General features: G+C 38.7%; 1 protein-coding gene across 3 annotated transcripts in view; it reads left to right on the top strand.

Annotated features, from left to right (window-relative positions):
- Nucleotides 1-20024, top strand: part of GPR63 (G protein-coupled receptor 63) — a 30621-nt gene extending 10597 nt beyond the window's left edge. For all 3 annotated transcript variants that reach the window (XM_048936722.1, XM_048936721.1, XM_048936723.1), the window contains exons 2-3: nucleotides 9321-9437; nucleotides 14567-20024. In XM_048936722.1, the coding sequence (XP_048792679.1) occupies nucleotides 14711-15970 (1260 nt within the window). In that variant the 5' untranslated portion in view covers nucleotides 9321-9437; nucleotides 14567-14710 and the 3' untranslated portion in view covers nucleotides 15971-20024. The remainder of the gene's footprint in view (nucleotides 1-9320; nucleotides 9438-14566) is intronic.
- The last annotated feature ends 5761 nt before the right edge of the window (nucleotides 20025-25785 follow it).

Genomic DNA, 25785 nt, shown 5'->3' with positions numbered 1-25785 from the left:
GCAAGTGCTTATAATTTTATTTGAACATTTTATGGGGAATGCTTACTCAAAATGGAACAATATGCAAGAATTTCATGAGTAATTTTTGCTTAAGAAAAGAAATTGGGCATCTGCAATGAGATCAGGCACAGGTTGAGTCTGTAGCGCTTCAGAAACTTCAGTACTTCTATAATGAAAAGAGGATATCTGAAAAGCTCATTGTAAAAATAAAAAGTATATGAACTTACCAAGCAAAGATAGTTTATGCTATAAATAGGAAATGGGAGGCTGAGGAAGGATTTGATGTATGTACAGGTGGTTGTTAGAATTGCCATTCTATGTTTGCTGAATTGAAATGAAATTTTCAATAAAATACATTCTGGTGTTCAGTATTAAACCTCTTCAATGTGCAGCATTAGAACTGCTATTTGGAGTACATTGGAAGAAAGAATTTCTGGCCTTTTCAGCCACGTAGTCAATAGAGGTCACTGGAGGAGATGACATTAAGTGCACTAGAGCCTTTCCCTACATTTGTCATATGGCTGGCTTTGTTACATTGATAGGGGTACTGTTAGCCTGTAAATCTATCAGCACCTGCCACTGTCATATCACTTGGAAATAGCCAGGAACACGGTTGAGCTGTTAAAGGATATAAATCATGATCTATATTTGCTCTTGAAGTACCCCTTTTCCAAGAAATTTTAGTATTGAGACATACTAATTGTTCAGGTGGCTATTTCCTTCCAGAAAGATCCATTGCATCTTTCCTGAAAGTCTCTCTCCTCTCTTATATGTCTGTTGGGTGCATAGGGAGAAGCTGGAAACTATAGGAAAGCCATCAAGGAGAAGAGTTTGCTGGTGGATCACATTAACTGCTGTTGCAGAGTGCCCTTAGGAAATAAGGTAGCAGGGAGAAAGCGAGATAAAACTTTTGTGAAGGATGAACTGTGGCTCTTAGACTGCTGGTTTAACCTGGATGAGAGCCGTACTTTAGTAAGGGATGCTGGAATGAGTCTTGTTGAAATGATCTTTTCTCTTGTAAACGAAATAATGATGTGTAACAGTGTTGGCTTTTATTGGAGACATTATAGAGAAATACATTGTTAAAATTTTTAAATAGAAAAAAAAAAAAAACAGCAATCTTTGTTAGTCAAAGGCTTCTGTTATTTTGAATCACCTTAGAGTGCATGAGAGCTGCTAATAGAAGCTTGACTGGAGTAGGGAAGTGTTTTCAATAGAACTAAAGAGAAAATAACTAGATCAGGCAAAATTACTTAATGTATCCTAGAGAAAGGCAGAAAAGATACATTTTAGTTGTCAGTTTAACAAGTACTTTAAAATCAACATTTTTATCTTGGAAATATAGGAGGAGCATCGCTTCTGATTTGATATGTATCCTTTTTGGGATCTTGTAATAAATAATGTTAATTCCAACACAAAGAATATTTTAGGGATTATAAAGAGATTTTTATAAAGTACACTGGCAAGGGTTTCATTGCCTGGTTTCTTCTGATGGACCTTGTTACTGTTTTTTCCCCCCCTATATATCTTGCCTGTAACTTTGTTACTGACTTTGTCAGTATGCTTCTCTTTCAGAAATCTATGAGTTGAATTTTTTCAGCAATTTCTGAGTAGTTGAAATCAAATTAGAAATTGTGTGTTAGGCTTATTACCCTGTTCAAAGTACTTACGAGGGGAAAAGCAAGGAGAAGGAGACTGAGAGGGGTGATGAGGAGAAAGAGAGACAGAAAGAAAAGCATCACCAGTCCAGGTTCCAGTGTTGACCCAGCCAATGGAGGGGAAGGTTGCTTGATCTGTGAGAATGCTCATCCAGAGGTTCTGAAGCCCCTGAAGTATCAAAGACTTCAAGACCTCTCCCCTTAAACTTCTCTCAGGCATTCTTTTTGTGCCTGCCATGTTTACAGTGTTTACCATCAACAAGTTAGTTATCAGCAAGTCTGCAGTCAAAACATAAAAGTAAACAGAAGTTTTGGGCCAAGCAAGATTGCCTGCACAGGACTCCCTTGTCTGACCATGTCTTCAGCATTTAGCGTGTTGTCATGGCAGTGGTCTGTCATGCAAATGTTTGAGACTACTCCAGATACACCACAGAAAAAGTGTTTTTCGTTGGTCATGGTACATCTCATAGATCAAACTTCATTTTGCCCCTGTCCATTGCAGGGGAGTTGGACTAGATGGCCCTCAGAGATCCCTTCCAGCTCTAAGGATTCTATAAGTCATAGACTGTGGTGATCTGAATATAGCAGATAGGGCAAAAGAAGAGAAAGAATGAGAAGAAAGGATAAAAGAGGTGGAGATGGATTCTGGAGATCATAACTTACAAGAATTCTATGTTAATAACTAAAATCAGAATTTGAATAATTTACAAGCCGTTTTCCCCACCCCATGAATCTTAAAAAGCTTAATGGGATCAGATCAATCCAGCTTTCAAAAGATCTCCTCAACAGTTGCATAGTTTGAAACAATCCTCGGTCATTTCAGTGTTTTTTTTCATTGTAGCACAGGCCTCCACACCATGACTCAGACATCTTACAATTTGTCTTTGATGTTGATTTGTACATAATACACGAAAAAATAGAAAAAAAAAACAACCAAGCAAGCATAGGCTTTACACATGATAATGCAATATAAAATAAAAGCAACATAACAATTACATTTCCTGTTTGTAGGAGTGATACTAATCCTCCTTTGAGTGAAAGTCCAACAAGTAAGATTTTAACTAGCCACCCTCCACTGTCACTCTGCTGCAGATATTGAATAATGTCTTAAATTTAATTAAGATAATTTTTGATGGCAGTTGATTCATTAAATATGTTAAAATGCAGCTTTTCTAATGCCACTGTAGGCAGGCCTTCTATCACATCTCAAGGGAACCCTTTCTTGATACCTTCAGCCCATAATATACTTCTTGCTCCAGGGGGATGGCGATTTCCTTGCTGTTCCATTCTCCTAATGGCAGGCTTAGATTTAACAATATTCCCCCTGAGTTCCCACCCTTCTGAGCTATTTCTCTCTGGGTCATGGGCTCTCTTTGATTTCCCTGTCTTGTCTGATTCATGGAGCCAACACATCATGCAAACAATCTTGTAACTTAACTGCATAGAGATTCAAAGAGTCTGTCAGACCCTGGATCAGGGAAGTCTCTATTGGAGTTGGCTACTAATAACTAGGAGAGTGCTGCTCCTGAATTAATTGCCTATTATGCATCACTTGGAGACAAACATCCTTTTGCATGCTTTCTGACCAATGATTTACAATTGGGGTTTCAGTACACACTGAGTCTCTTGTTTCTCCAAGAGAACCAAGTTAACCAGCCCAGTATGCAGCTCTTTACAGACCAGTATTCTGCTCAATCATTGGTAGTTAAGAAAATTCCAGGCCCATAATATCCCCGTTCCTCATCTTCTGATAACAAGACTTGGTCTCCACCTGTCAGAGATATGTCCTGTACGTTTTTTTTACCCTTCTGTTTGTCTGTTGAAATACCTATCTTTTTGAGCTGCCATCAACACTACTCATAATACAGCATGCATCATGGTGTTTTTTTGCTCTACAGCAAGGATTGTAATCCTTTCCTCTGCAGGATTGGGATCGTGCTAGTTGTTCTGAGCCTAAGCCATTCCCTTTGGTGGAGTGCATGCATTATGCCTTTTCAACTTCTTGGTTACAGGGAAGCAATCCAGCACTGGCATTTCCTGGGCAGCCATGGCTTGCCACTGCACATAGCACTGTCAGTATCCCTCATACCTCTCCTGTCTTATGGCATATAGCTACAGGGTAATCTCCAGAACTTCGTGTAGTGAGAGGGTCCTGCTGACTATGCCAAATTAAGATGTTGTGTCCTGTTAGGTTTGTGGACTGGGAATGCCGTAACTGTATCCTGGGAGACAACTGATCTGGTGTACAGTTTGTTTAATAGTTTCTAAGTAGCAATACCACAGGGTATTGCAAAAGCCACTCAATTAGCTATAAAGTTATTTGCGGCAGCAAATTATAAGGTGCTTACAAATATCAGTCCTACAAGGGATTTGAATTGTTTGATTGGTATTTGTTTTCTTTGCATTATTTAAAAAAATATATAAAATAAAAAAATAAAAAAAAATCAAAGAATTAAATAGTGTTATCTCTTGTATTACATTAAAACAAAACAGCATGCTTTAAAAATCATCAGATTGGTTCATTTAAATATTTTTGACTTACAAATATCTTTTATTAAAAAAAAGAAAAAAATGGTTCATGATTTATGGAACGTTTCCAAGCTTTGCTAATCACACCTGTATAGAAATTGTTTCTGACTGTATTGCATAGGATCTGCGTGTCTGTGATATGTCATCTCACCCTGAGCTGTCCAAATGAGAACTCTTCAATTTAAGAGTTTTTCTAATCTGTTGTATGAACAGGATTGATTTCTAACTAGGATTGTTTCTCAGAGGTGAATTTGCTGTCTTCAGACAGCGTTATGCCAGTTAACTGGCATGAGACAAAAATTAGTCTGAAGCCATAGATGACATGGCTTAAAATAGTTAAGTTAGCCTCTTTCCATGTTATGAAAAATAAGATAATAGTCTGATGTGTAACTATTAGTCTGAGTTAGACTATCACAACAAATTTAGGGTAAATCTGGAAAAGATTGATAGCGGTTGATACGGTGGAAGGAAGGGATGCCATTCAGAGGGACCTCGACAGGCTGGAGGGCTGGGCTCGGGTGAACCTGATGAGGTTCAACACGGCAAAGTGCAGGGTTTTGCATTTGGGCCGGAAGAACCCCAGGCACCTGTACAGGCTGGGAGGAGTGGTCCTTGAGAGCAGCTCGGCAGAGAAGGACCTGGGGGTCCTGATGGACGAGAGACTGAATATGAGCCAGCAGTGCGCTCTGGCAGCTCGAAAGGCAAATGGGATCCTGGGCTCCATCAGGAGAGGGGTGGCCAGCAGGGACAGGGAGGTGATTGTCCCTCTCTACTCGGCTCTTGTGAGGCCCCATCTGGAGTACTGTGTCCAGGTGTGGAGCCCTCAGTACAAGAAAGACATAGAGATTTTGGAAAGGGTCCAGAGGAGGGCAACTAAGATGATCAGGGGGCTGGAGCACCTCCCCTATGAGGACAGGCTGAGGGAGTTGGGCTTGTTCAGCCTGGAGAAGAGAAGGCTGCGGGGTGACCTCATTGCAGCCTATCAATACCTGAAGGGAACCTACACCCAGGAGGGGAGTAAACTCTTCAAAAGGGCTGACGACAGCAGGACTAGGGGAAATGGTTTTAAGTTGAAGGAGGGAAGATTTAGGTTAGATGTTAGGGGGAAGTTCTTTACTAGGAGAGTGGTTAGGCCCTGGAACGGGCTGCCCAGGGAGGTTGTGGATGCCCCGTCCTTGGACGTGTTTAAGGCCAGGTTGGACGGGGTCCTGGGCAACCTGATCTGAATATGTATGTTGGTGGCCCTGCTAGGCAGGGGGGTTGGAACTACATGATCCTTGGGGTCCCTTCCAACCCGGGTGATTCTGTGATTCTGTGATTCTGTGATCTGTGAAAAGAACACAAGCCACTGTTGTACTATTTTGTTGTGTTACACATTTCTGGTTTTGGCTGATTAGAGATGCTAGTAACTATCAAAGATGCATGCGCACGTATATACACACATGTATATTTAAAATAGTAAATCTTTATGTACTTGCAGCTAAATCTGATCTAGACAGCATTTAAGAGCTCTCAGAGCAGGATGCCACAAGAAGCTGCATTTCTGTTGCTGAAACATTGTCAACTCATTTAACTTGTTATGGGCATGTCTGCTCTGTAAGCCAAGTAAAAGCTATGCAGAGAAGGTGGATGAGACCAGGATCTTCTCGGTGATATGCAGCAGTAAGGAGCAGTGGCCTAAAACTTGAACACAGGAAGTTCCATACAAACATGCAGAAGACCTTCTTTACAGTAAGAGTGACAGAGCAGTGGAGCAGGTTGCCTAGAGAGGTTGTGGACTTTCCTGTGGAGACATTCAAGACCTGTCCAGATGCCTACCTGTGCAACCTATTATGGGGAATCTGCTTTATCATGGAGACTGGACTCAATGATCTCTTAAGCTCCCTTCCAACCCCTGCAATTCCGTGATTCTGTGACATGCCAAGGAGCAAGATCCATATCACCTGCAGGGCATCAGCAGGCTCTTGGGCAGAAGAAGAATTTGACGGTAGCATGAGCTGAATTTCTATGAGAGAAGCATAATCAGGACCCTTTTGCTCTAGGAACTCACCCGCATCTCAGGAATCCAGTGTGGGCTTCACAATTTGAAGAGAGTACTAATTCAGTGATTTTGTGTGTGTGTGTGTGTGTGTGTGTGTGTGTGTGTGTATGTCAATCTAATATAATTGTAGGAGTTAGAAGGGACCTCCAGAGACCATCTAGTCCAACCCCTGCTAGAGCAGGTTCCCTACAGTTGATAGCACAGAAAGGCATCCAAGTCTTGAATACGTTCAGAGAAGGAGACTCCACTACCTCTCTGGGCAGCCTGTTCCAGTGGTCTGTTACCGTCACTATGAAGTTTTTCCTTATGTTTGCATGGAACTTCTGATGTTCCTGTATGTTCCCTATGTCTCTTGTCTTATCACTGGACATCACCAAAAAAAGCCTTGACTCCAGCATTTGGATATTCATAAGCATTGATAAGATCACATCTCAGTCTTCTTCAGGCTGAGCAGTCCAAAGTCTCTCAGCTTTTCCTCATAAGGAAATGTGTCAGGCCCCTAAACATCTTTGTAGCTGTCTGCTGGACTCTCACTAGTAATTCCCTGTCTTTCCTAAACCGAGGAGACCAGAACTGGACCCAGTATTCAGAATGAGGCCTCACTGGGGCGGAATAGAAGGGGTCACAACTGATCACGCTGTTTTTAGTGCACCTCAGAATACCACTGGCCTTCTTAGCCACAGTGGCACGCTGTTGGCTCTTCACTTGTCAGTGGCTAATCACTTATCCATTAGTGTCTCTGCATCTTTCTGTAAAAAAGATGAGTTATTACATTGATTTTAGTTCAAAATCAAGTTTATTCTTATAGGAGAGACAGCTTAATAAATTCCATCAATATAATACACTGTTGATGATAATGTTACTCATTTTTAAAAGTTGATTTTTTAAAACCCTTTGTATTTGGGAAAATTTTTATGTTAATATGAAAACAAACCAGAAAATGCATTTTCCCTTATTAGAAGAAGACAGTGCAGTAGTGTGCTGAGTGTGCTGCAGCACTGCAAAGGAGGAATGGGCAATTTAATACAGGGAACCTGTAGGTCTCTACTTGTGGTGTATGAAGATGAAATATCAGTTTTCCATTCAATCAGAGAATGTACTGGAGAAATTGCTCTATATGAAAAACTAAAATAGTCTTAGGACAGATGTTAAAAGTTTGGTTTTTTTTTACTTGCCTGTAATCTTTTCATAGTCTGATTAATTATTTATTTTTTTAACGGAGAAAGGAAGATTTCAATATTAGGTACATTTAAGATTTTGGAGTACATTTTGAAATGTCAGGAATACATTAACAAAAATATGTAAAAAGTGACCAAGGACTAAGTGCAACTAAATGTAGAAAAATACCAGTAAAGTACTTGATAAAAGTTACAACTCATTTGAAAGGCAATAGTATACAGGAGGCATAACGTTTTTGAGGCCTTATATAACCTGTTGCTAAGTCTTTAGGGCAGTCCAAATGCTGTGGGAAATGTTTTAAAATTTAATGATTTCTTAGATTCTGCTCTTTTGGGTCTTTGTTAATGACAGTTCCTGGCTTGAGGAGGTTGAATTAGACCTGATGAGATGCAAATTCCTCTAAGATTATCAGTGTTTGCAAGTTTTGCACAGCACTGTCTTGAATGTGATCTATATTAAGTACCTCATAGCATACTGAGGCCAGATCTGAGCCATGCTCTTATGCTTTGATCTGCGTATGCCAGCAGTTTCAGGCCAGTGTGAAGCTGTTAACTTGGTTTGCCAGGTTCTGTTGTAATCCAGATCAGTCCTCCTGCTATAGGACTGGGGAATTTCTCTCAGGAAGGCTTTGTGGTGGAACTGGAATCCTCACATTTAAAATTCACTGCAGAACTGTGTAGGATTACAGAGCTTTTCCCCTCTGTTCACATTATCAAACAGATAAACAAACAAAAAGCCCAACAAATCACTTATAGTGGGGGAGAAAAAAGGAACGTCATTTGGAAAATGTTAACCTCTGGTTGCCAACACAAAACTACCTAAATAGGTTTGTTCTGTAGAAGGCACATTTCTCATTAAGTGCCTGTCTGGCAAATCAGGCCTTGCATTTTGAATGTTTGAAGTCCCTGTTAAGTTGGTTGCATGTACGGAAAATCAGCACTGCAGTGGCTGAAGGAATCAGGACGTTATGAGTGGTCTTGAAGTATGAATTGTTCTTAGTGCTTCCCTCCTAGGAGATCACTGTTTTGTATTAAAACAATATTTAGAAATAAGTCAGGTCATTGGCATCCTTTGGTATAACATACACTCAGCTTTCAAGGCTCGTAGAAATTTTATCACTTCCTTTTGAGTGTATGTGGGGAAACTACACAAATTTGATATCTCAATTAACAACGTTTATGTCATGAATGAATATGCAGCATTTAGCTGTGGTTGGCCCTTTTTGCAAAAATCATTTTAGCTACTTGAGACGTAACAACCTTGATGATAGCTGATGGTTGACTGGTACTGGAGCATATAGTGGAAATGCTAAGATCCTGTTTGTTCCTGTTGTTTGCTCTTGCTTGTTCTTCCTCTCCAGACCTGCTTTCTTGCCTTTTGTTTTGCCAGAACCGTTACTCTGATATCTTTGCTTCTTGGGAAATGCTTACTCAACTTATCCTGTGAGGCATTTCTTCTGAGAGGCTTTTGAGGTTTCAACCTCAGGTTTCTCATGTTTAGATCAAATGTGTAGTTTAACAGATTGAATAAGACTTGTGGCAACCAATTTTGGTACACTTGTTGCCAAACAAGTAATTATACATACCTGGATGAAATTAAAACAGGATGCAGCACTAGTCCTGGAATATCTCAGTATTAAATGTTGAGATTTTAATGTTCCGTGGCTGAGACCCGAGGATCAATTTGGCTTAATGAAACTGTACTGCATAAGATCTGTACCTCCTGCAAAATACAGAGCTGTGATCTGTGTTTTGTCAGGATACACAGTATATTCTACCTTTCCCAATAAAAAAATAAAGTTTTATTACAGGAAAAATTGTAGCAGTTCTGTTCTTATTCTTTGTGTAAGTATGTCAACAATATATATATATATATATATATATATATATATATATATTTTTTTTTTTGGACAGGTTATTTGGAAAAGGAATGATTTGCTGAGCAGAGCAGCACAAGATGACTTATGATTCCTGTTCTTCATGGAAGCCTGTCTGGATTCATATGCTTTTTTTTCTCCGTTGTCAAAATTGGTATGTAGTGACTGCATGTATGATCCAAAATTCCACTTAAAATTTAGGAAGCAAAGTATTTAGGAAGCTTCTAACTTGATAGTTTTATATTAATAACTAGACAGAGATAGAAGTGAAGATCATGTTTTCAATATTATTTTCAGCATTTACTGTTCACTTTGCTCTTCAAGAGTATTCACTTCAGTACTCAACTTACAGATGGTTAATATGGCTGTTGAATTTGTGGGAAAAGCTGAGAACAGGAAAGAATCTGGGACTAGAAATGAATTTAAAACTATGTAAGGCCTTTCTTATGAGCTACAAATTGAGAACATGATTTTTCTCAAGAGAATATAAAATTATTAATTACATTTTGCATGTTTGTGGTTTAGAATAATAGTAATGATTTGCGTGGTTGGCATTTCTTGACAGTTGATGGCTCTCTGAACTAAGGATAGAAATAAATATCCTCAAGAGGTCAATTAGTTGTACCTAATGACCCCAAACAGCGGTGGCTCTTCCCTGACTATACTTCCCTTTGAAAATTGCTGCAGTAATATTTATGGAGTGGAAAAGAGGAAAACTTTCTAAATTAAACTAATGCTTCTTGTGAGTAATTTTGTGCATTACAGTTGATTAGTTTCAATTTAGGACGTGTAAATAGTTATTACAACTGAAAGCTGCTAGTTCCTTTCAGGGGGTTCAAGTGAGTAAGAGAACATTGTCCCTGCTGATTTGTGCTTTGATTCACCCTTTGCACTGGCTTTTGTAAAAGGCATTCCACTGCAATGTGTCTGCTTATTCTTAATGACATGAGAAACAGTGTTCAACTCATATTGAAATGGCGTTTTAGTTTTCTTTGTTCAGTAATGGTGCATGACAAAACATATGCTTCAGTATTTTCTGTCTATGTGTGTACACATAGTGTACTGAAGGGAGTAGGGAGTCATAGGACCCATACTGAAGGGAGGTTGTAGTGAGCTGGGGGTTGGCCTCTTCTGTCGTGTCATTAGTGATAGGACCAGAGGGAATGGCTTCAAGCTACGGCAGGGGAGATTCAGGCTGGACATGAGGAAGTATTACTTTTCAGAAAGGGTGGTCAGGCACTGGAATGGGCTGCCCAGGGAGGTGGTGGAATCACCGACCCTGGGGGTGTTCAAGGAAAGGCTGGATGTTGTGTTGAGGGACATGGTTTAGTAGGAGCTATTGGGAATAGGTGAACAGTTGGACTGGGTGATCTTGAATGTCTTTTCCAACCTTGGTGATTCTATGATTCTATGATTCTATATATATACATATATATATATATTTTTTTTTAACAAAATAAGCTGGTGACCCTTCTACTTGATTTAATTAATCGTCTCCTAATATTTTACATTTTTATGGTTGTCTTGATGATTTGTTCTTGCCACATTTAACTTCAAAATTTTAGCAGCTGTAAAAAGATGCAGCGGGTTCCCTTTTGTGATTATGTAACACATTAACAAGAAACAGTGTACCAGGCACCTGTGAGCTTGAAGTTTCTGAAGAAAGATGACTTCTGTATGCTGAAAGAAATCTAAGAAATCTTGGATCTGGGCAATACTGGAAATATGCTTACTTTTAGCAGATAAATTTAATAAATCATTGAACATTCTGGCAGCACACCATAGCATGTTCTGATCTACATTAAACATAGCTGTTTCTGTGATACTGTTTTTACAAGTAGAAAACTTGCTGTTTTGGCTGTGTTGGAGTTACTGGGTTTGTTTGATGTCTTTGCATGTAAGATACAATCTTTTATTTCTGGTTGAGCATGCTACCCAGATTTTGAACAGAAATGTATTTACCTTTAAGTTTCTAAAACTGTTAAAAACAGACACCATAATTCTAGCAATAATTATATTTGATGAATAGAATTTGTATGGTATTTAGCTTTAAGTGTGTACTTCATTGAAATAATTCTGTCTATTATGGTCTATAAAAAGAAAGTTGCATATGAGTGAGAACCTTGCTTTAAAGGAAATGTGCATACCCAGTAATTTTCAGCACAGAAATGGAAAAAAGTGATTGTGTGAAGCTTTTTTGAATCTGAAAAGAATTGGTGATGTACACGGTCCAAAAATGAGAATGCTGTGACAAAAAGATATCTGCCTCTTGCTTGAGTACTTTCATCATCAAAAAGCATACCTATTTAAATTACCAAAGCACGGTGATCTTTCACAAGCTGTGCAGTTACCATTCAGCAATGACTCTGGCTTTGAAATTGCAGGATCTCTCTTTTTCAAAAAACAGGTGAGGACTGGAATGAAATGCCTATGAAGCTGTGTTATTGGTCCCTTTCTTTCATTCGCTATTTTTGTCCTTATGCAATTTTTGATATGTTGAGGGGATAGGAAGATACATGGGAAAGGAAAAATATGAGGTGCATGTTTAATAATTGTGTGGATGCTCATGACAGAAGTCCTGTGAATACAGTATATGTATGTGACTGCTACAGAAGAGATCCTTTTGAACTTGCTGTCTGAATGCTAACGACTTTTATGAAGTGTAATACCCAAGAAAGAACATTTGCCTGAAGTGGTCACACAGCCTTTGCGGTCAGGTGAGGAAAGCAGGATGATTCACCTCTTTCAGGTATAAGCATCCATACTAAGATTATGTGAATTATCTCTTAAATTGCCTTCTGAACTCACAGAAGTTCTACGGCATCCACAGAATCCCATGGCTAATATTTTCACAATTTTAGGATAATTGTTTCCTTTGGCTTCTCCTTACTATGTGGCAGCAATCATTCACTTTTTCTGTGCCACTAACAATTCTGTAATGATCCTGTGGTACCTTTTTTCAGTCACTTTTGAATGGAGATCAGACAAAGCAGAATTGAACTGAAGATAAGTAGTGCCATGAATGTGTATTGTAGCAGATAGTGTATCTAAATATATATTGTACATGGATAGCTCCTTTCTCCTTTCATTTGTGCCCAGTGTTGGTACCAAACAGAACGTGAATGGATACTGTGAGTACGGTTTGTGTTATCAAGTACAGGCATCTCAAATTAGTAACACAAATTTATCACAGTGTTCAGAGATGGAGGACATTGATTGCCCTCCATCACGAGAACAGCCTGAAAGTGACTGCTGCTATTGTCCAGATTGAATGAGAGGAATCCCACTTTGTCTTTCTGGCTGTAGTGATTTTTATTTTTTCAAAAAGACATATAATGCTTCTGGTTTCCAGCTTGTTTAGATGCCAGAGTACTCTGTGAGTCCAAGATAGAGAGGAGTTCTGTAAAGAGCTCCTGAGGAGCTCTCAGCTCTTTTGCATTTTATTTGTCTGTGAAAACAGTGAATATTTGATAAATACATAGGACAGTACCTGTAAATTCTAAAAGGAACTGTTGCACTGTATCAGCATAATAATGAGGGAGGGAGATCAGCATAATGTCTGAGGGTTAAATTTACAGGGAAAAAAGAGAATGTACAGTTAAACATAAAGTTTGCTGCAGGGGAGGAGGGTTGTAGCAACTAAAGAATTAGTTTCCTATACATTGATGCGAGTCAGTCACTAAGTGAAACAAATTGAGCAATACTTTAATTCTGTGGATGAGTTACTTGATAACGAACAGCAGGTTAGGATGTTTTACCTGTTTCTTCCTGAGGCATTTGATGCTGTTGACTGACTTGAAACAAGGGATTATGTAATATGTAGGGAAGCTCAGATGAGTTCACTTTTCAGTGCCTAGCAAACAGGCAGATAGGTGATAGTGGCATTATGTAAGTTGTTTGGAAATATTACTAATGCTTCGAGCTGTAGGTGATTTCAAAGCAAAATCTTGAAGTTATGAAATTATTTAAATACTAGAGAATCCAGGTAATTACAGGCTTGGTAGTCTAACCTCAGTTCCTGGGAACATTATGGAGCATTTCATCTTAAATGTCATCATACAGCATAAATGAGTGATCGTAAGCAGCCAGCACGAGTTATGAAGAGCAGATCCTGCCTGGCTACCCTGATCTCTTTCAATGACAAGATGACCCACTTAGTAGATGATGGAAAAGCTGTAGATGTTGTTTACCTGAAACTTTAGTAAAGCACTTCGTACCATTTGTCACAGCATTCTCATGGAGAAACTGGCTGTTCTTATTTTGGACAAGAGGTGAGTTTTGCAGGGTGAAGGACTAGCTGGATGGCTGGACTCACGGTCACAGTGAATGGAGTTCAGTTGGTGGTCAGTCACCAGTGGTGATCCCCAGGGCTCACTAATGTGGCTAGTTTTGTTTAATATTTTTTTCAACAATCTTGATGATTGTTGAAGGATTGAGCACATCCTTAGTGAGTACACTTATTTTCTTACTTTCGAGCACAGGGCTTTGGATAGGCTAGATCGATGGGCTGATTCTGTTCGCATGACATACAATAAGACCAAGTGGTGGGTCCTGCACTTGGGTCTTAAGAACCCAATGGAATGATATAGTTTTGGGGAAGAGTGACTGGAAAGCTGCCTGATAGCAGAAGACCTGAGGGCGCTAGCTGACAACCAGCTGAACATGAGCCAGCAATGTGCCCATATTGCAATGAGGGCCAATGGAATCCTGGCTTGCATCAGAAATAGCATGATCAGCAGAACCAGGGAAGTGATTGTCCCCTTGTACATGGGACTGGTGAGAGTTATAACTCATGTGCTGTGCTCAGTTTAGGGCTCCTCACTACAAGAACTATGCTGAGTTGCTAGAGCATTAATAGAGAAGAGCAACAAAGCTGGTAAATGAACTAGAAAATAAGAGTTATGAGGAGCCAGTAAGGGAACTGGAGTTGTTTAATCTGGACATTATGGAAATGAGGGAAGACCTCACTGCTCTCCACAACTACCTGGAAGGAGGTCACAGAAAAGAGGCTGTTGATCTCTTTTTCTTTGGTGACAAATGATAGACATGAGGGAATGGTCTCGTGTTGTCCCAGAGGATGTTTAAATTGCACATTAGGAAGAATAAGGAAGACCAAATATTACTAGACTCCTCTCATGTGTGCTTAAGTAAAGGGTGTCAATCTAAAGTGTAAAGATGTGTTAGGATTACTTTTGTCATTAAGGAAAGCAAGTACTCATTTGGTTCCCAATGATTTTAGAGAATCTTATTTGTTTGTTTTTTTTTCTAATTCTTCTTTTTCAGATGGAAGTACAGACATGGATTTAAGAGCTTTGATACTTTTGGATGTTTAATTCAGATTTGGTAAATGACATGGAATAAGATACTGCCTGAACAAGATGAAATGCCTTGAAGACCTTTGGTTCTGCTTTCATTCTTCCTGAAGCAATGGTTTTCTCAGCAATGTTGACACCAACCAATTCTGGGACCTCAAATGCTACTTTTATTGTTTATGAAAATTCCTACACGAATTTTACCACTCCCCAGGTCTTACTTCGTAGTGGCACAACACAGCCACTGAGATATAGTTCAGGTGCTGTGCTCACCACTGAGAGAAGTACTTTTCTGGTACACACTACAGCTGTCCTGCCATCACAAGAAGTTTTCAGGAGCTTGAGTTTGCCACTCCAGATCATACTTTCTGCTGCTATGATATTTATTGTGTTGGTTTCTTTCCTTGGAAACTTTGTTGTATGCCTCATGGTCTACCAGAAGGCAGCTATGCGATCTGCAATTAACATTCTCTTAGCAAGCCTGGCTTTTGCAGACATGCTGCTGGCAGTGCTGAACATGCCTTTTGCTCTGATAACAATCATTACCACTCACTGGATTTTTGGGGATATCTTCTGCAGAGTCTCTGCCATGTTTTTTTGGCTTTTTGTCATAGAGGGGGTAGCAATTCTTCTTATCATTAGCATCGACCGATTTCTTATTATAGTTCAGAGACAGGATAAACTGACACCTTACCGTGCAAAGATTCTCATTGTGATTTCCTGGGCAGCATCCTTTGTTGTTGCTTTTCCATTATCAGTAGGGAATCCTAATCTGCAGATACCCTCGAGAGCACCTCAGTGTGTTTTTGGCTACTCTACTAGCCCCGGCTACCAAGCATACGTGATAATTATCTTGCTAATTTCTTTTTTTATTCCATTCTTGGTAATGCTATATTCTTTTATGGGCATACTCAACACCGTCCGCCACAATGCAGTTCGTATCCATAGCCACCCTGACAGCATATGCCTGAGCCAGGCCAGCAAACTTGGTCTCATGAGCTTACAGAGACCTTTTCAGATGAACATTGATATGAGCTTTAAAACTCGTGCCTTCACCACCATCTTGATTTTGTTCCTTGTCTTCATAGTGTGTTGGGCACCCTTCACCACTTACAGCCTTATTGCCACATTCAACAGCCACTTCTACTACAAGCACAACTTTTTTGAGATAAGCACTTGGCTCCTCTGGCTCTGCTACCTCAAGTCTGCACTGAACCCACTGATTTACTACTGGAGGATTAAGAAGTTTCATGATGCATGCTTAGACTTGATGCCTAAATACTTCAAGTTTTTGCCACAGCTACCTGGCCATACAAGGCGGCGCATTCGACCCAGTGCCATCTATGTATGTGGAGAACATCGGTCAGTAGTGTAAAGCTGCTGTTGTATGACAGATTGTTACTGTTTGGGATCATTTGTTTTCGGGCTTTTTGTTTTGTTCTATATGGCTTCTTCAGTGTGGCCATATCTTATAACTTGATAAAATTTTCCAGTACTCTGTGCAATTTTGGGAGAAAAAACGGAAGGAAGGTAATTGGTTATAGGTGGGTTTACTACCAGAATACAATGTAAAGAAAATAACAAATGTTACCTCTGGGATTCCATGGAAATCCATTCTTTTAAACAAAAATCGCATTTGTAACATTTTGTCAGGCCGATGCTTACTAGGCCTGCAGTTGCATCTAATTGTAGGGATTTTTTATGCTGCTAAGATACAGTATATTTAGTTGGTGTAATTTTTCTGAAAAAATGTTGCTGCTGTCTGCCAATATATCAGAGCCAAAAAGTCTCATTAGATAACTTCTATTTAATTTTAACAATATTTCAGAAGTTTTGATTGTGATGTTGTAAGACAGGTTGTTTTTTTTTTAAATATTTCCATTAATATTTTTGTGCACTTTAAAAAAAAAAAATGCTATAGATTTTTTTCATTGGAATATTTTGTTCTGTACTGAAGGGGCGTTATTGTTATTATTTGTTATATTGGTGAATTTCAGTGAAAGTCCCATGTAAGCTCTAGGAGGGCAATTTATGTTGTAGCTACAATTACAGTCATAAATCTGCTTTTTTTTTCCTAACAATTGTTCAAAAGTAACAACTGTGCAGTTCTTGGGGGAGCTGGGAGGAAATAACAGGAGAGAGAAGGAGAGAAAGGAGTGGAAAAATCATATCCTGAGGTCTAGGCTAACACGAGATTTTGAAAAAAAGGAGTTCATTTGAAAATTGTCTGGGGGGAAAGAGGTAGCTGTAGTTACTTTGCGTTGTTAGAAGCTACTCGAACCTAATGATACTGTTGAAAAGCTATCAGGAGTTGACTTTGTGCTTTCAGTTCACGCTGTGTTGAAATAGCAGTTTCTGCGTGAAACTCATATAGGGCTAGGAATGCTCCATGCGGCTGAAATCGTGCTGTCATGTTATGCAGATAGAGTTAGGGATAGCAGAAACCATACCTGAGGCTAGGACCTAGCCTATATAGAAGGGAAGAAAGTCCTCATTGCTTGTTTTTCAGTTTAAGTATTGAACTGAATCCTAAAAATAATGAATAACTGTTGGCCAGCAAATTTTGCAAGGGCTAGAGTTAAATTCCCATTTTCCCATTGAGGATACTTTACGTTGTTTTTTTTCTTTTCCCCTTTCCCTCCATAGTGCCTGCTGCCTCAAGAGTTTACTGTATTGTTCTCATGCGTTAGGCGTCGGGATCTCTCCCTGAAATGCCAAACCATGATTCTGATTAATGTCAGGTTACCGTGGTACCTGCCTGGAAAGTAGGAAGACAAATGTTTTCCTTGGTGATAGCAGTCTAGGCTCACACTTTTTTTTTTAATCAACTAAATAAATATTTCATGAGAGGCAAGTAAAATCAAGACTTAGATTTGGGCTTTGAAGAGAGATCTGCCAGTTGCTTTGAGTCTAGGAGTGGATGCTTGAAGATTTGAGGAGAAAATAGCAATTTTATCTGTTGTTGCCTAAGTATTGAACTAATTGTATGAACAAAATGCCTTGTACAGTGTGGATATCCAGGGACTGCTTGCTTCCAGAGGCCAGCTAAACATTTATAGCACAGGTTTTGTTTTTCTTCAGTCAAGAACTAATTTAACAATGGTCTCCATTCCCCTCATTGACAATTATTGGCGAAACTGGTGGCAGTTTTTACATTTTAGGAGAATAAAAGGAATCATTCTGAATTCTAGTTTTTTGTTTGTTTGTTTTTCTCATTAAAAATCCAGTTAATGTACCACAAGTGGAGGTTGTGGATTGTAAAGAAATCCAGGTGGCTGTTATTGATGTCCGCTTTGTATTTTTTGTCAGCTAACTAATGATACAGATTTTTCTGCTCAAAATGATAGTAAAGGATTTCCACTGTAGAACTGTGGAAGAACGTTTTATTATATCTGCATTATAGCTTTTATTTCTCAATTACATTTACATTGATAGCAAAAGTTTATGACCTAGGTTGTATGAATTTTCTCTTTCAGAGCTGCCATCCCTGTTATCTCTGTAAGCAGCAAAATTGTGCTTAGAGCTAGTGTAATACAGTGAGAGTATATGCTATCTAAGATGGCAGGGACAAATATTTTTTGCTGTCTTCCAGAGCTTATAATGTGGGGCTTGAATGAATGTTGTAAAATATAGTAGTTCAAGAACGAAACAGGATTGAGTAATACAGGAAAGTTAGTGAAAGTACTTTCTTGAAGGAAAAGAGGAAAACATTGTGGTGAGATTTCGTAATCTCTAAGTGCTTGCTGTGAATTAGAAATTTCAAACATCAAAAGATGTTAATTTGTTTGACCTACTGTTTGTTTATTCCTGCTGTGCCAGGGTTTCTGCTCAGAGCTGGGTCTGCTGATACTTGAAGAAAAGAAGCCCTGATAGTGTAGCCCAAATTCAAATATGACTGAAGTGGTGATGCAGTATCCACACTTACTAGTCTTTAGAGATGATCAGAGCATCCAATAAACCGAAGGGTGTTCAAGAAAAGAAGCAGCGTGGTAGAGAAGTATCCCCAGGGTAATTATGTTTACAGAATCATTTGGCCTATTGTGTCTAATGGTCTTTAGAGCAGTGCCTTGACAATTACAGCTAAAGTCCTAGGACCGAGTTAAACACCACTTAAACTGCTCAGTCTTATTGTCTGTGATCTTGCCAAGATAAGTCCAATTTTGCTGGTGTCTGTAATGTTAAAACACATATGTGCTTGCATGATCAGGTCTGTTGGGGCATTTTGGTGGACTTGATCAAGAAGGGATTTTAGAAACTGAAATTGAAACTTCTTGATTCTACTGGGAAATTACAGCCTTCTTCTCCGAAAGTGATGCTTATTACTGAACTCTATTCTCATGTTATGTTTTCAGAAATATTTGGTATGGAGGATTGGAGTGAATGCATTTTCAGTTATGTTTCAGTTTAATTAATTCTGCCAAAGCATGCTGCTTACATGAGACTCATTTGTTGAAATCTGTTGCTAAAATGATTCTTTTGTACTCAGTTGTGTATTTTTGACATTTGTTACTCATGTAAGAATATGTATATAGAGAAGAAAATTGTTTCGCCTCTTACTGCTTTCTGTTATTTTCTTATTTTGTATGCCAAATGCTTTTATCTTTTAAATTTCGGCATATGCATAGACATCTGCAAGATTTCAGTGGTCTTTCTGTAACCAATTGAGACTTTTAATTCTCAAACCATTCTCAGTACCCTCCTTGAAAGAGATTTGGAATTATTTTTAAGTGAAAAATAAACATTAAGAGCACAAGCTTGTTGCGGTTGGAATGGTGAAGAATTTCTTAGGTCCAGTTTTCTAGGAGCCACTACCTTGCCATTATGAACTGGTTTGATCTTTTTTTGAGTAGTCATTTTCTGATATGAAGAAACCTTGAATTACTGTAACGAACCTGTTAAATGGAATGGTGTTGTCTTTTCTGTACATACTACACCTGTGAACATACCTGAGCGAGAAAAAAAAATAAAAAGAAGCAAATATGAACATTCAAAAAAAAAAGAATGTGGCAAAAGTCTATACAATTGCTGTGAATTTGTGCATTCACAGACTAAGCAAAAGTTGCCTTCAGTTTAATGCCCAGCTTTCTAGATTCAAACACCTTATTTTGTTTGTAAGTTAAATCACAGTATAAGCTTGCTTGTCTGAATTTTGTTTTAAAACAAAAGGGTTTTTTTGTGTGTGTATAAAAAAAATAAGTTACAGAACGTTCTCTTATGAGAGTGGAGATGTCAATATATCCAAAATAATTGAAGTACTGTAGAGCAAAAGAGAAGTTGAAGATGTAAGAAGAAAATAACCTTCCAAAAGATACTGACTGAACTGGGTATGCTACCATATAGCTTGGATGAAGTAATAAAAATTATCTCATTTTGCAATAAATGAAACAAACAGTGATACTGCATGGCATGATTCATTTCAATACAAGACAGTGACCTTTATGATTCAAGTGCTGCGTGTTTGTAGGTGATGGATTATTTCTCATTTTTAGTAGAATGAAAAATGCTCAGCATGTTGTCTGTTTTGGGGAAAATTTTCCGCTCACAAACAATTTAGCAGAAATTCTACAGCACTAATGATATGTCATGATATAGTATCAAGGCATATCCCTAAAGAACCCCTGCAGGGAGTGGATATTCCTGATGCAAAGGGAAGCATGTTCAAGCTGCAGCCTGACATGGCTGGCAATGCAGCCTCCCCCTGCCTCATGCCATCATTGTGGCAGCTCTTCCCAGTTGAGTGGCCCTGGGCACACACCCATTGCTCAACCACTCTCAAACAGTCAGTGTACTATTAACACTGTTTTGAATGAAACCAGGGCAGAGGGAAGGCATACTGACTCAAATGATGGCAAATAATTCTATGCACTTTGACACGTTGGCTAAACACAGCACTCTGAACGGCGAAGAATACACCGCCATGCTTTCTGTTTTGGTAAAGGAATTTCAGGCACCTCTTCCAGTTGATACAAATACATTACCTGCAGATTTTCAAGTGGAATGTATAGAATTGCAATCAGGTATTCAACTCAAAAACCCGATCATGTCTGTTTACCAAACTTTCATAAGACCTCTCTTAAGAGAGGGAAATGTCCTTCGCTTCACAGTCAAACCTTATTGATGCCATCACTTTGTGGCGTATGTACATTTGTGAACAATTGTCAAGGATGAAGCACAGGATGAGTAAAATTTCATCAGAAATCTCTGGTGAACACTTTGAGAGCTCAGTAAGAATTGCAACTACTGCAATCCAACCAGCCTGATGCATTAGTTTCAGAACAAGGTCACGCATCTCACTGGTTTTATGTTTTTGTTCCTCTCTATTTTTTTAAAATGTTTTAAGAAAAACCATTAAAAATTTAAATGTTTTGTTACTTATATATTACGATTTTGTATGTTTTGCAAGAACTGCTGCAGAAGCAATGCATCCTGTTTTATTTTGTTGGTGCACAACATCAGAGGCGGATGTTTGTGGTGTGGCAATAGAGGTTGAACCTTCCCAGTAGTGTACCTTTTGGCATTCATTGTTGTTTGCTGAATGTTTATGGAGACCATACAGGGGATATGAGTGCAGTGAGGTGGTAGATGGCGCATTCCAACAGTTGTGACAGTGGGGCACCTCCATTGGTACAGATTTTTATGAGCATGGCATGTGGGCTCTTTGACATTACTGACCAAAAAAATGCATAGTTAATTGTGGTGGCAATGTGGAAAAATGGTGTTTTATAGCTGAGACTTTGCCCTATTAAATAGTGTTATTGTGCTCTGTGTATCTCTTTTAGTTTCCCTTGAAATAAATACAAGACTACTTTTGGAGCAACTTATGTATATGCAGCCCAAGACAATTCCTGTTCACCCAATGAGGCCCAGGCAAGCCAAGTGCTTGGATGTTCACATGCTAGGGAATGGCCTTGCTCAGCTGGCCATATGCCCAATTTCAACACTCCTTCCCCCTACTTCTGCAGTAACCCCACCTTGAGTATGGTTGGAAGCATCCATCATAGGCTTAGAACATTTCACCAACTTTGGCTATAAGATTAGAGCTGTCTGGGAGAAGCTGTTACGGCAGCATGTATATTGAAACAGAGCTACAACAGTCTACAGCCAGCTCATCACTGAATTTGTCCCTCTGTCTTTTTGAGTACATCAGGTACAGAATCTGACAATGAGTATTTAACAGAATCGAAGTTCCTACTGCTTGCTCTTGAAAAAAATGGGACCAATGAAGACAGTCAGAGCTCTGTTCTGACAGAAGGAGAGAAGAGCCTTGTCAGTGACTGCACTGCGTGATGGAGGAAAATGTGACTTTAATAGGCGATAATTCTCAGGTGTCCCTTACAGGGCTGATTTTTGTTTTTAAAGGAGTAGTTAGGGATACCTTAAGCACAGAATGTGTCGTGTTATTTTGCTTTATTGTGCAGCAGTGAGTGCAGCTTGATATAAAACCACTAACAGTGCTGTAGGTAAGTGGCATAGTATTCTTAAATATCGAAGTAGAACTTGTTCCTGTTTTATTATCCTGTGTAGATAACCAGCTTTGCTGGTGTGTGGGAGCAGAACATATCAATAGTGAGACAGACTCCTTGCTTAATTGGTGCTCTGCCTTAAATAGATGACTGCAATTCAAACCTCTGTGTTTGACCTGAAATAGTTAAGCCAGTTCATGGGTAGGAATTCCACTAATGCTGTCCCTTCTGCTGAGAGAAAAGTTCTAGTAAAATAAATGGCCATAGTTTCTCCAGGAGCAAATTAATCTTATCTCCAAAGGGGCTGTAATCACTGGTTTGGTATACATTAGTGCCTTAGATTTAAGGGACCTAGGCCCTGTGTCAAAGACATGGGGGAGATGTTGGTGGCTGACAATAGTGCATAAATAGCTGGAATGGCAGGAGAGCCACTATTGCTGCACAGGAAGATCTCAGTACTGGAACAATTTAAATCCTGCTGTTTTTTGTGTCGGTGCTGCCTCTCTGAAAAAATCATTTCTGTCAGAGGAAGAAAGTGACCTGTCTTCTGTCCTCTCTTGTCTGATACTGCAGTGCTGAGAGCAGTCATTTAGAATTTGTTTCCTTGGACTTAGATGTCCCTCCCTTCCTACAGCCTGTAAAATGCAGTATGTCCTAGAGGGCTTGGGAGATGGTGACAGTGCCTCGCTGCCTTTCTCAGTGCAAATTTAGTTTTTCTATTTGTAGTAGAACAGCTCTTACAGGAAGCAGTGAGAATGCCCTTTCTGTTCTTGTTCCACATTAAGTAAGAATCCACTGACTTTTATTTTATTTTATTTTATTTTATTTTATTTTATTTTATTTTATTTTATTTTTCTGTCTCAGCTGTAGAAGGAGCTCTGAAAATGCCTGTGGATGGAGCTTCTCCTGTGATGTAGGTAAGATAAAGTCCACTTTGTCAATCCTGGTGCTCCAGGGACAGACACTGCACTGTTCTGCGCAGGTGCAGAAGCATATGGATATGATGGGATTGATCTGTGTTACTTTATCTATCTGTACCAGAGACTCCAGTAATCACTTGAGGCTCCCTTGCAGTTAGTGAAGATGAGTGGATACTTTTAGCTGTGATTTCTAGAAGCTGCTTTGGAAGTTTACCTTAGGGTAAGAGAAACAGAGCCTGGAAAAGCTGGAGTTTCTCCACTGACTCTGAAGGAGACCTGTTCATTTAGAGGTATATGTTTGCAGTTGGTCAGATTAGTCTTGCCCAAAAGCATTTAAGGAATGTAAATGTGGGAAGCTTAGGCACCCATGAACTTCAGGACAAAATGCAGATGAACGCAGCTTTAAATGCTAAATTTAAATTTCCTGAGTCTGAATCTACCTTTTATTCTTTTTAAATTGATATATACAATATATTCTATATATTCTAATATATTCTATTTCTGGTGATAACAGCACTGTAATGAGAATTGTGCATTTTAGAACTTAAGGTGAACTTTCTGCAGTGCTCCTTTGTAGACTAGAGGCATGAGGCATCAGCAATTTTTCTGTGGTTTGGATTTTTCCTGCAGGAGGAAATTGGCCTTAGTTTGGTCCAGTTTTCTGAAGGAGTTAGACAACTTCTTGGTGAGAGCATCTACATAGGGATTTAACTTTATTTACCTAGAATGCATTACCTTTGTACCTTTAATTACTTGGTTTCAGTTCTTCATGTTTCAGTGTAGGTGAGTCTTTATAAAGTAAATTCTAAAGTTATTCAGACCTCCAGCATATTTTTTTTCAAGTTTTGGCAACTCTCATGCTCTTATTTCAAATTAGAAATACAGAAGGCATAATTCCATAGACTGAGCTGTTCTTCTGCCAATTTTATTAAATTAGATAGAGGGTTTGATGCAAAATTTATAAATTATAAATAAAAAAGAAAGTGAAGGAGCAGGGAGACTTCATGTAGGAGCATCACTCCACAGCCTACTAATCTGGACAAGCCAGAAACCTTGAAGACCATCCTAACTGCATAGTTTGTTTCAGTTTTTATTCAATGATTCTCTAATGTGAAATGGTTTCATAATCCACATAACAGGTTGTATTTACTTATTTTAAAACTATAGTGGGTCTCTAAGGAGGAAGAAAAAAATCCAAAAGCATTTTATATTCCGTATTTTTTAGAGATTCTTGTATTAGGACAATAATTCATTCGTGTAGTTTGTACGGGAGGCCAGGCTATATGACCACAGTAATTCTTTCTGACTTCATTTGGTGTCAGAAGCTGATTTCACTTACGTAAGACTTAACTTTATTAGTGCCATTGTTAGGGTGAGGTTGACAATTGCTAGGAAGAATCTTGAATATAATTTAAGGGATACAAAGAAGTGGCCCTTTCAAGAGAGTTGCTAACCCTTGTAATTCGTCTTGGGTCGACACTAATGGCACTTGCCTCTGGAAGGTTAGCTTTTCTAATCAACTTTCTCATGGGAATTCATTATTTTAAAACCTGTGACTAATGAAAGATGTTTTGTTCTTTTGAAGTTCGAGTTAATTTCCTTGAAGGTTACTATTACTAAGCAGCAGATTCTGTTGAGTGTCTCTTGAGGGACTGAAGCTACAGTACATACAGAAATAAAGTAAAACGCAATGAAAATATGTTGAAACAATAGCCCAGATAGAGTGGCCACATTTCCAGGAGTTTTCTTGAAAGCTGCTGTTTGATTAGTGGAAGAACTTCCACGGGAGCTAAAGACATCATAAATCATACCACCATATACTGCAGATGTAAAGCAAGATTCAACCTCTCCTCAAATGTAAATGCATGACAGCATGACCATTCGAAAGAGGAAGGTCCAAAATATAATTCATCATACTCAATTCTTCTGAGAAAAGTGATTGGACGTAGGATATAGTAGTCATATTCAAGGAAGAGTGCTCATTCTAATTGTGAGGGTAGTGTGAAATGAAATAGAGAAAAGCTTTCTTATGTCGTAAAAGATAATACTGTCTTTCAGTATTTATTCTATGCAGATTTGTGTAAGAGTAGAAATAGAAATTTACAGATTACTGAAGGAAAAAAAGATATTCACATTTTGAGGTAGGGATTTCACTCTCATTGCTTACTTTATCCGCTGATTTTGTTAAATACAAGGCACAAATGATAGAGGATAAAGAAGAATAAAATGGACAATTACTTTCAAAAATCTTTTGGCTGCTTTAGTAAGTTCCTTAGTTTTTGTTTGTTTTGTGTTCAAGAGATTCAGTTTTCTAGAACAACTTTGAAATGAGGTGAATTTGAGTATTTGTTCAATAGTGTTTGTAAATTAAGTAGCAAAATATTATTATATTACAACCTACATGGTGTATGTAGGGGTATGTAGAATCTGGAAAACAGTAGTCATCTAAATATTTGAGTTTAGTAGTGAATATTAAATGACATGAATGTCAGACTCCCAGATATATGGATTTTAACACAGAAATCCATGACCACTGCCACTTGTAAGCATTTTGATCTCTGATCATTCCAGCCACAGTTTCTTTTTAGCCCTGTTGTTTATGCCAAATATACATCTTCTAACACTGTAAGATGCACTATTATCCAAATTTCTGTAAAGTGAGAAATAAGACGCAAAGAAATTGATATAAACAAAAACAAAACAAAACCCCAGATGCCTAATTGCTACCGTAGTTAAAGTAAGTAAATAAACAAGATCCCCTGTCAGATGTTTCCCTGTCTCTGGAGATGCTGAAGTTCATCAGGAGA

This window comes from Lagopus muta, chromosome 2 (genome assembly GCF_023343835.1).
Source record: "Lagopus muta isolate bLagMut1 chromosome 2, bLagMut1 primary, whole genome shotgun sequence".
In the NCBI taxonomy this organism is placed as follows: Eukaryota; Metazoa; Chordata; class Aves; order Galliformes; family Phasianidae; genus Lagopus; species Lagopus muta.
This window is presented reverse-complemented; position numbering and strand designations above follow the sequence as displayed.